This window comes from Notolabrus celidotus, chromosome 22 (assembly GCF_009762535.1).
Source record: "Notolabrus celidotus isolate fNotCel1 chromosome 22, fNotCel1.pri, whole genome shotgun sequence".
In the NCBI taxonomy this organism is placed as follows: Eukaryota; Metazoa; Chordata; class Actinopteri; order Labriformes; family Labridae; genus Notolabrus; species Notolabrus celidotus.
Window position 1 is genome coordinate 13,954,471 of NC_048293.1, and position 11,574 is coordinate 13,966,044.

The following is an 11,574-nucleotide window of genomic DNA, read 5'->3' on the forward strand; positions in this document are numbered from 1 at the left end:
AACAGAGGGGGGGTTAATGGCACAACCAAATTGGCAGGCTCATGATAAATGCATGAGGTTTGCCTGAAATATTAATCAAATATAAATGTGCAATGAATTTAATAGTGGCTCATTCCTGAGCTATTTTTGGAACCAATTCAGAGCCAATACATTGCTACAGGGATAAGGAAATGAAGGTAAATGGGTGCATATTATTCTATGAGAGAATAAAAGCTGAATTGATGGGAGGAAGGGGAATCCTTAAACTAATGCAGCGGAATGAGAGCTGTATGAAAGATGATCTGTGAAGTTTCGTGCTGTGTTGTGTACAGGTAGTGGGCGTTCTCAGAGGGGAGGAATAACACTTAAACTGCTATTCAGTGGTGTGAGTTATACAAGCGATGCGATTATTTCAGGAACCAAATGAGTTTGAGGAACGCTGGCTCGTGTGATCCAAAACAGTAACTCTGTTAGGGCGCACCCAACCTCCTTCCAAAGACTCTCTGCTTATGCAACGACACAAAATAATACAACCTCAGGAGGGGGGCGTAAAAGCACTGCCAGCATATGAGACACCAGGCTGGAGGAAGACGCTGAATCAAGGCAAGGAGAGTTTGGAAATGTCAAGTCCGTGGTCGGTATTAGAGTTTAGAGCGCGCCTCGCACATCCAATCAGTAAGCTGGAGTCAGCTGAGCCTCTGTCGGAGTTGTTTGGAGTCTGAGCTCGGTGCCACACTGTGCGTAAAATCTACCTGTCAGACGCGGCAGCGGTGCCATGGCGAGCAGAGCTCCGCGAGCAAAGTCCGTTCTCCTCGCGCGCCCGGAATAAATTCATTTTCCACGGATGCCATATGTTGTATGACTTGCTACGATGGCAGTTTACCCAAAGTGATAACGTGAAGCAGGAAGGAACGTCAGTCCGACTATAAAGAGTCAGTTTGCGCCGAGGAACGATGCTGAGCAAAGCTACGGGAGGATTTCACATCAAGGTAGGATGTTTTCTCAGAGATGTTGAACTACTAATATCGAAAGTAGTATCTTAATATTATGATCCTGGGGTCGAAATCCGATCTCGCTTGATGCAAATGATCATAACAGCTCAAACAGGGTGATTTTTCCATAATTTGCTTTTTACATTTCTGTAGTGTTATGAGAGGTAAAAAGAAGGTGTAATGCCATCAAAATAATCAAAATAGTGTGTCTTTGTGTATGAGGGAGAAAAGCAGTGTCATGTTAGTAATTAACTGTTTAAAGAATAGATAAAAAGATAAGATAAAAGAGAGAAAGAGAGTGTACGTGCCCGTGTTCATTAATAATTGTGGAGTCAGAGCACAGGCTCCCATGCGCTAAGTGCACATCTTCTCTTGTCAGATTAATTATTTGTGGTTGTGGGATGTGGTTTTTGTAGTGTAATGTAGTGTGTAATGGAATTCCCTGTTATCTGGAGAGTGGCTCAGCCTCAGAGGCATGTGGGGATGGAGACCGCAGGTCTGTGTTGAAGATATGAGCCTGGTTCTTTGGAGTGAGTGGGCTCAGGAAGATGCAGTGCCTGGCCCACTTTCTTCATGCTTCTCAGCTCCAAACACCTCTGAGACCTACAGGCGCTGCACGAGCTTCTATCCCCTCAGGGTCACAGTGGCCAAAGGTCTGCTGCAGACCTGTATTTCTTTACTGGAGCCCAAGAAAGCACTAGGCTACACACTCAGGCTCGTATCATACTTGAAATTCCAATGTGCACAAAATATTTTAAATTTATAAGATATACTGTCACCCTGTGGCTCATTTCTCACTAAAGTAAATATAAGTTGTACATTTCTCATATTGTTAGATTAGAATGATCAAAGATTTGCTTAGAAATTATGTCAAGATGCCCTTGATTTACCAAACAAAACAGAGCACTTGCTTACCCAAAGGTAAGGAATCACAGAATGCCTTATTGTTGAACCTGTCACCTTACGGCCCCTCTTAAAGTCAAGCTGAGTTATTGTTTTTACCTGTAGACCAACATTAAAACGGATGACACGACAGCTCTCCAAAAGTGAGGCCAAAATATTTAGAGTATCCCTTGCTGAGCAGTTTCAGTAAAGGTCACAAATTCCAGACTTTTCATGCTAACTGATATGACAACAGTTCAAGTATGAGATCTAAATACTTCTCACATAAATCCAAACTTTTTTAAATGTTGGGATTAAATTTAGCATTTGTGTAGTGTCATCTAACTATTTTCAATGAAATATAAAATTTAAACAATTTGCAAAACATAAAAATTAGTTTCAACAATATTCTACACAGCATCCTAACTTCTTGTGAATTGAGGATGTAGCTAGTTATTCCATGCCAAAAATAGGAGGAATAACAAGACATATGCCTACAGAGGATATTTTGGCATCACTTTTGTACTTGCGAGGAACATGTCGCCCATCTCTATGTACAATCAATGTCTTTATCCCACACTCCCATTTTCTGACTGAACTTTCTAATCAAATATTTGTCACAATCTTCAGTTGTATTTGAAGGCGCTCAGCTGAAATCAGGGAGGCCAGATCACAGACCGTCTGAGTGATCAGTATGCAGTACAAAATGAAGCACCACCTGCCACGCTTTCTCTGGTTTTTAATATAGTTAGCCGAGACGTGTGGAAGATATTTCCCCCTGTGTGTTTGTATGAATCTGGAGGTGTGAGATGCAACAGTTGAACATACAGCAGATGGTGATTCTCTGGCACAGACTAGCTTGTGAGAGGAATGCTGATCGCCACACAGGATGAAATGTCATGTTCACTGCACTGGATCCACGTCCTAGATTACTTCTCAGCAAAAAAGCCTCATGTTGGGTCTGATTGAACTGCTTGTTACTTCTTTCTCTCACTGTTTGTTGTGACTATACCCTTCATGTATTTCCAGCTACTGGACTGCCAAATCTTCTTTGGACCTCCCCCTCTGATCCTCTAGACATTTGAGCGTGCCATCATGGAGAGCCTCAGCGAGCTCCAGAACCCCCTGCTCGACAAAACCAGCAAACACGTGGTGAACAACGATTACCAGGGTTACCAGTGCGACTACCCGAGCCAGCCTTACCAGGACAGCCTCATTGGGTACTACTACACCGGGACTAATGGCAAGCATAAGACTCAGCAGTACCTGGATGCTACATCCCTGCATCTGGCTGTAGAAGCTTTCTACAGACCAAACTTTATTCTGTACAAGGATGACGTGAGTCTGCATAGCAAGGACTCCAAGAGTGAGAGCTTTGAGACCACGTTCACGGAGAGTAAGGACACAGTGGCGGACGCAGTTTCTACAGAAAACAACCTGGACAGCACACAGGGAGAGAAGGACACGAAGATCCAGACGGTGTCGTACGATGTGGAGGAGGAGCAGGGTCCTGAGTACGAGGTCAGAGGTCTCGCTTTAAGAAAAATTAATCAGATCCTTTCAATAGATCAGTTTGCAGGTTTTTCGTGATAACTTATTTGTAGGTCAAGGTTTGGAAGCCTGATGTAAAAATAGTTATACTCAAAGTCTCTCACTTCTTCTCTAGCTATACGGAAATAATTACTCTAACTACACACATTAACGAAGAAATGATAGAAGTAAGAGCCATTTGGCAGACTTTGATAGACTGACTAGAATATGGAGTTTCTTTATGAAATGAAAAGCGTTATAGCACTTACTCGTAACTGTCAGAGCCACCTTTCAGCAGCAAGTGAGTCATGGAGTGCACAGAGACGCTTATTATTTCATTTTAATAGACTGCCAGTGTGATTCACGCTCACTTCTCACTCTGTTCTCTTAATGGTCAAATTACAGGAGTCTTTGAAATCTATTACTCGCTTTTGTTTTATAATTACATCCTAAGAAAGTGACACATCCAAGATCATCTACGAAGTATACTGTTCTTTTAGGGCTAAGAAACCATGACAGTCAAGTCTTCAAAGAAGGGTTAGAAATCTAATTTCATCCAGAACTTATCTAAGACACAGAGGGCTCATGAGTTGGCAGCGGAAGAAGTATAGCAACCTCTTTGGGCTGATGATTGCGCCAGCTCTTGTCACTTGGAGGCCCAGTAGATAGATAGAGACATGGCGGCGACTGCTATTAATGCGATAAGTAATGTCGTGCTGTGAGAGTATTAGGTAGGGCTGTGCTGATGCAGGGCTGTCAGAGCAGGTGAGCCTGGAGCTTAAGTTATTCCGTATCAAATTGAAAGAGGGAATGAATCAGATGTGAACAGCACTCAAGTTTCCCGACGCAATATGAGACTTTCTGCTCAGCACCTGTGTTTCTTTGCATTTCATTCTTGAGTCTCTGTGACTTTTGTGCCTATTTTTAGGTGCACGGATGCAGTCTTAAGATACGTGAAACAGAACAGAGCTCTATGAAGGCTTCATACATATCCTCAACTTTCAGAATATGTCTGTGACATTTCACCATGATACAACATTTTCTATCAGCAGATGAGTTTCATAGCACATCATTCAACCAATGAAATCAATGTACAATGTCATGGTACCTAGCAACAGGGTGACTTAAACTCTCTTTTACTTCCACTGTGACTTTTGAGGATATGTTTTTTTTGTCCGAAAAAGATGAATTATGACTATAAGAATTAACTATCACCAGCACACTGAGATAAGTGTATGATACCTTAAAGCTCCTGTGAGGAATTACCAGCTGGTTATGAAACAGACTGAATTAATACTGATACCTCTTTATGACCAATAAAAGCAAACAAGGCCATCAGAAGCACGACATATCACATCTTTATGGTCATTTTAAATGCTTGTAACCACTGCTGTTGGGGTAGGTGTCAGACGAACTTTCAGTTTGAGTCATCATACTGTATTTCCTCCTGTTCTCTGTTAGCAGTCAGACGTCTCACTCAATGTGAGTCTTTGCGGTGGAAAATGCAAACAAACTCTAGTTTCAGACATCTGAAATAATTGTGTCAGTCTTCATGTTAATGGTCTTGTTTGCTTTTGTAAGTCATAAGGAGGCATCTGTTTTAGTTTCAGTCAGTTTCATAACTGGCTAAAAACTCCTCAGTGTCAAGTAGCTATGATCAAAGGAGGTTGAAATGCTAAATAATGCTAATCAGACTTGTTTAGTTTAGCCCTCACACTTTATGCTTTCCCTTCATAAGTAAAGACATCTTTTAAGGCAGCCAAGTCAAACAAGTCTGGACATGCGTTGAAGTAGTGTAGCTCTAAAATGTAATTCTATATTTTTTCAGCAGATGTTTGACATCTGTGTGACAGAAAAAAATAAAGTGAAGGTAACAAAGTAAAAGAGTGTGGGGATGATTCCACAGTGACAGCCCGGACTAACAGGATGCTGGAGTCTATGGGTGTCCTGCTTAGGAGTCGACTGTTGCCCCCAGACTCTAATGATGCCTGGAAGAGAGCAGCGACAGGGTTATTAAAGGCGCAGGGAATCTGGATTCAGACCAGACTGGGAGTGTGATCCCAGTCAGCCAGACTGGGTGTCAGGGCCACTGTCAGTAGCACTGAATGCACCAATCACTCAATTGTGCTATCAGGTCCTGCTGCAAAGATGAAAGGAGATTACTGCTATTTGTTCCCCACAGGTTTATTCATGTGATGTCAGATTATGTGGTTATGACCAGCTGCTGTTCTGATGGATCACAACCCGCTGTCCAGGTGGACGGAGCTCATAAAGCAGATAACAGGGCGCTTCATAATCTTTCTTTGACCAAGGTTGCTTTGGAAATTGTTTGGATGGCATAGCTCTGCTGTCCTCCACTCCCCTCTTACATCTGAATAAGGTTTCTACACAGAAACACTCCTGAAATAGCTCAAGATAATTACATTAGATTGCATGACGTGGTAAATGTAGATGAGATTAGAAGCTAAATCAGTGAACATGTATGGTTGGTTTCTTTGTCTGCCTCCCTGACTGTTCTGTAATTACCTCTAAAATGGTTGGTTCGGTTCCTGCCTTACATATCGATTTCGATTTTGTGCCGTCTCTTTCCTCTCTTGGATTGATCCCTACAGGCAGCAAGAGTAACAAATGAAGCCTGCTCCTTCTCGCGGCTATCTATTAAGACAAACATCCACTCAGTGTCTGGGACAGCTGAGAGAAGTAAGGCAGCATTCTCCAAAAGGTCACCTGTGCAGTCGCATTGCCATCCTCGCTGCAGGCACCATGTGCCAATGTATCCAAGTGGCAGTCGAATCTTTCATTCATTAGCCCCCCTCCGCCCTCGTGGCCCTGAGTTTCAGTATCGAAGCACAGGACCAGGAGCTTGTTGAACGCTCAGAGCCTTGAGACACGTCAGGGGTTCGCAGGGATGGTGGAGGTCTCATCTGCTGTAGAAGCAATTTAGCACATAAACGACACTGTCTTCTCGCTGTTTCCCCTGTCACCGTGCAATGATGGGACAATCCGTTAATCCTGTGTTATCTGTCAGGCCGCTCGTGGGTGTTGACAGAAGCACCAAATCCTCTCTAGCTGGCTGAGCACATCCTTTTCAGGGTGGTGGTAAAACAGGGTATGTATACTGTCCGTGGTGGGGCACTAGTTGTCAAACTACACCCAAGTGAAGACGTCCAAAATACACCTGACTATCCACATGTCGATATTCAGCCATTAATGCTCAGGTTTGAATGTCAAGATGAATTCATATTGTAGATGTAAAGAAAGTGATCTAAGAGGCATGCTTGTTGTATGAAGAATATACGATTAGTGACAACATTCTTTAATACTGTGAAATTGTGCTATAAATAAATATAAAGGGTACAATGTATAGAAATGGGAATACTTAATGATATCAAGCAGATTGAACACTCTCTTGCTCACCCCTCTCGTTGGTGAAGCAACAGTGGCCTTCAAGGACAAGAAGCTCCTATGGTGCATGATAAGTATGATCCTCCATTTTTTAAGTTTTTATAATCAAAACAGTAAATCGATACAAATTCCCTTGCACACAACAACCTCTCTCTTCTTCTTAATCTTCAAGTTCGTCAAGTAGCCACTGACGAAATACAAAAACGCATATGCTACTAGTTTGTCCCTTCTGTGCTACAGTAGAAACAGGGCAATGCAAGATGGTAGCCTCCATGAAGGGGACCCGCTCTTATGTAGATATATAATACTCATTCTAAGTTAACAAAAACCAAGTGATTTGAATGTTCAAGTGATTATACACAAATTTAAACATACTTACGAATATTACATATCATTTCTCCTAAATCTGTTCTACTGCTAAATACCACACACTGTATCTTTAAAGAGTGCTTTCAAACTCAATCAGTTTCTGTCTGTCTGCTGTTTTTCATGTTTCACAGAATACTTCTGTTTGCATCAAGTCCTTCCTGATTCTAGAATAACTGTAAAATGAAATGTTTCTGACCACAATTATAATTATAAATGTTCGTCTACAGCCTTTTTATTCCCATGAAGAATTCAAGACAATAATGAGCTAAAAATACATAATTGATACATGATGAATAAAAAGTCTGATGAGCAAATGTTTTGTTTTCATTGAAGAGATGAGACAAGACTAATGGACTGTCAGACATTCAAAATCAATGAAAGTTCCCCCACATTGAGTCCAATCAGCCCGTCAAAATACAAACAATGCATTCAATACTGGTTGAATTTGTCGAGGGACACAGTGTTGACGTTGTCAAGTGTGTTGCAGGTACTTATTCACACTGCCTCCATACATCTTTATCATTGTCACTGATGATTCTTTTGTATTTCAAAAAGCATTTTAGTGACAAAGCCACAACCAACCATCTGGATGATATCCGTTTAATATTTAACATTTAACATTTTTTGCCGCTGTTAACTTTAATACCTTTGTGTCAAAACCTTGGTATATCTTAGTTTGGCGATATATTAGAGCAGAGCAGTTTTTAAAGTATCAAAGATAGTGTTTCTGTCACCACAGGCCAAGTTAGGGACTGCCCTAAAAGTGCAATACAGCCCATTATGAACACAGGAGTCAGATCAGCAAAGACGGCACAGTAGCATTGAATTTTGGGAGAGTCTATGCTAAATCATCAAACTAACACAAGGAATTGGAAGAATTAGAAGAAGAGACCAAAATGTGTGACCAAAACTAAGAGGCATTTCTGTCTTAAGACTGTGACTAAATCTAAAATAGTTGCAAGAATTAATACTTCTAAGTTGGCACTCATTTATCTGAGGGTATCTGATAGCTTAGCTCCATCTGACTGCAGAAAAATGGTGTGAAAGCATGGCCATTACACCCAGGCCTTTATTTATAGGTAATATATATGTGTGTTGAGTGGGAGAGCATTACGTGTCCTCACTAAATAATATTCGTTGTGATAAATTCAGACTTGTGATTTGTTTATTGCAGGTGATAATGCTGCAATACCAATGGAATTGCAATTATCTTGCAGTCATGAGAAAGCCCCAATACTTACTAATTGTATGTAGTGGTGCATTCTGTCCTTTTCTGGCACTTAATTGCTCTTCACAAACCTGTTATCTTTCAGAGTGACAGCTCCAGTGACAGTGAGAGCGAGGACAACTTCATCGTGCTACCCCCTCGGGACTACCTGGGCCTCGCCATCTTCTCCATGCTCTGCTGCTTCTGGCCCTTGGGCATCGTTGCCTTTTACTACTCTCACAAGGTAAAGGCCCACAGAGCTCGATCCTGTCATTAACTCTGATTACAATTCATTCTATTTAAGGTCAGCGAGCGTAGGCACTTAGACAAGTGCAACCGCAGCCCATTTTCCACCCTGTGACCCTCCTCGCAGTTGTTCCAGGTGACGGAATACGTAAATTCACCATTAACATTGAGGTTCTGATCGTGAATGAGTTCTGTCTAAGCAGTGCACTGACTTTATATTATTTTTTGCCTCTGGCGCTGAGACCTCATTTGTAATACACACTGAGTTTTTCAAATTCAGCCCCGCAACCTCAAAGCACGGCGTATCCGAGTGCTTTTGCAAGATCTTCCACAGTAATTGCAGAGACAATTATACGGAAGAGCAAATAATGTGTCAAAAGAATGAATAAAGGCAAGGCTCATTTTTGATAGGAAACCCAAACACCCAAACAACACATTTGTCACTGTCAGCAGAGGTATAATGACCTAATTGCCATGGTTACTAATGGCTCCCTGAGAGCATTTCTTGTTTTCTCTCTTTTAACTGTGGCTTAACACCTACTCATACACTCATACACTCAACACTGATGAGTAACACACCAGCTTATTCCACTTTCTGCTTTTTTCTCTTTTTTTGTGTCAGACTGGCAAGGCCATCTCCAAGGGAGACTTCTCCAGAGCAGGAATGAGCTCCAGAAGAGCCCTGTTCCTGGCTGCTCTATCCATCACTGTCGGGACAGGGATGTATGTGGGGGTGGTGGTCGCCCTCATAGCCTACCTGTCCAAACCTGGACATGTATAGCACTAGGACAGGTTATATAGAATGGAAGACAAGGCAAAATCGGAGGAAAAGGAAAAGACTGGGTTGAAAAAATCGCTTCAACTGTCTTAAAAGCGGGGGCTGTCTGCGAAAAGAAAAGATAGAGAAAACAAGATGAGTGGATGGAGCATCACTTGGACTGCATATTGATCTGACTGAATCTTTATTTCTGGGATGAAACACACCCACAGAGGTATTCCACCACCACAATAACAAAGAAGAGCAGACAGTGCAGAGAAAGATGACTGCTCTTCCACAAAGACTGTGCTGTACTTACATGAAAAAACTCTGCTCATTAAAATGAAGAACTACCTACCTTTCGCCATAGTCGCTGACAGCAGTTTTATTTTACCTTAATAGTAGCTGTTTTCTCTGTCGATGCCATAACCGATTGTGTATTGTCCACTTTGTAAAGGAATTTCTTGGGAAAACAGGCTACCAGGAGGTTTGTTCAACGAATATACCTGTTATTGATCAGTGACTAAACAGGAGGGAGTGGCCTCTTTCAGGAGAGGTCAAAGGTTATTCTCAAATTGTACACAAATTTCCAGAGCAATTGATAGGACAGTAACTCGTGTTTATTGTGAACTGTAAATATAGTCAATAAATACATTTGGCATGAATGATGAGGCGTCTTCTGCCTTGTCCTTATCTTCTGATTTTTTCTCTACTTTTTTATAGGATTATTTTTGGGCTTGTAAAGACACATTTCAACAAACCTGATATTCATCTCAGTGAGTCACTGAGGGGTACATTTTGGAACTAGTCTGGATGTGAGACTTGTTCTATAAGTTTCACTTTCCTATACACCAGGGGTGTCCAAAGTGCGGCCCGGGGGCCAATCGCGGCCCAAGGTCCATTTATTTACGGCCCCAAGCTTCCATCTTAAAATGTGTTATTTCTAGCACATAAATTAATCACCTTCTGAATCATCTGTACATTTGCTGTTTCTTTCAAGCGCATACAAAGCTAAAGTCAATCCAGAAACGTCTCAAAAAGCTTCATGGACCACTCTTATAAAGCAAAAGCACTGGGAATTCTGCAAGACAGCAATAAAGAAGAAACACAAGAACTCTTAAAGTTGACAGGTTTTCAAATTAATTTTTTTATCACAATGTGAGAATAACATTAAAAGTTCAGAAGACACAAAAGAGGACACAAGACAAGATCAAAATTATGAAATTGTACAGAAAAGGCAAAAATGGTGCATAAAAATTGTTTAGAACACAGGAAAAGAATGATTGTGTTCTTAAAATATTGTCTGCTGGTCAGAAAAGACAATATTTTTCCCACGTTGCCCGACCCTAATGAAAACCATTTTCCTCCAGAAGAAGATAAAGTTTGCTACTAATGTTTACGTTTCATGTGGAGAACTCAGGACTACCTAGTTACTGATTTATTGAGAAAAAAAGTAAAATAATTGTTTTGTTTTTTATGATTCCTAAGTCTCAGTAGGAGCCAATGGCCCTGAGGTATTCTGACAACATCAAATGTGGCCCTCTTTGAAAAAAGTTTGGACACCCCTGCTATACACCATTCCAAAAAGAAAGATCTATTAACCCCAGTGCAAACTAAACATTTAGTAGATACACTCAAACCAGATCTCCAGTACTCTCAAATTCTAACACAGTTGAAAACGTACGTGTGCTTCTTTCACACCTGGCTCCAATCAGTAAACCAAAATGAATACGCCATTTTGGCACCACCAGTGGTTCTTGCTTTTATTTGATAGGACTGAAGAGAGACAGGAAATGTGAGATGACAGAGTGGGGGGTGACATGCACCAAAGAGCAATGGGTCAGGAGTCAAATCTGCAAATTGACGTAAACAGGACTGTAGCCTTTGCACATGGCGCACCTGCTATCAACTTAGCCAAACCGGCAACATTTAAGTCTCTTTTTCCTCTTTAATTGAAGAGTCCAAGAGCAATGACTCTGAACAAAGCCTCTTTGTGGTTTCTCTAAATTTTCAGTGTGTGGATTGAGAGATTGGTAGAAATAGATATCCATACAAAGATGAGGGAAATAAACAGCTAAAGGTAATGGCTAAACAGTCAACAATTAGCTTAGAGTAAGTGATGAATTGTTAAAACGTTTTCTTAAAGCTCCTGTGGGGAGCTTTTGGTTCGTGAGGATTTTGGTATGAGGGGTACCTCTTGCATCTTT

The 11,574-nt window shown here is 41.3% G+C and overlaps 1 protein-coding gene across 1 annotated transcript; it reads left to right on the forward strand.

Annotated features, from left to right (window-relative positions):
• The first annotated feature begins 369 nt into the window (after window positions 1-369).
• Window positions 370-10,035, forward strand: LOC117806354 (synapse differentiation-inducing gene protein 1-like). Its single transcript, XM_034675264.1, has 4 exons — window positions 370-968; window positions 2,883-3,374; window positions 8,471-8,608; window positions 9,233-10,035. The coding sequence occupies exons 2-4, from the start codon at window positions 2,949-2,951 to the stop codon at window positions 9,389-9,391; spliced, it is 723 nt and encodes a 240-aa protein (XP_034531155.1). The 5' UTR covers window positions 370-968; window positions 2,883-2,948; the 3' UTR covers window positions 9,392-10,035.
• The last annotated feature ends 1,539 nt before the right edge of the window (window positions 10,036-11,574 follow it).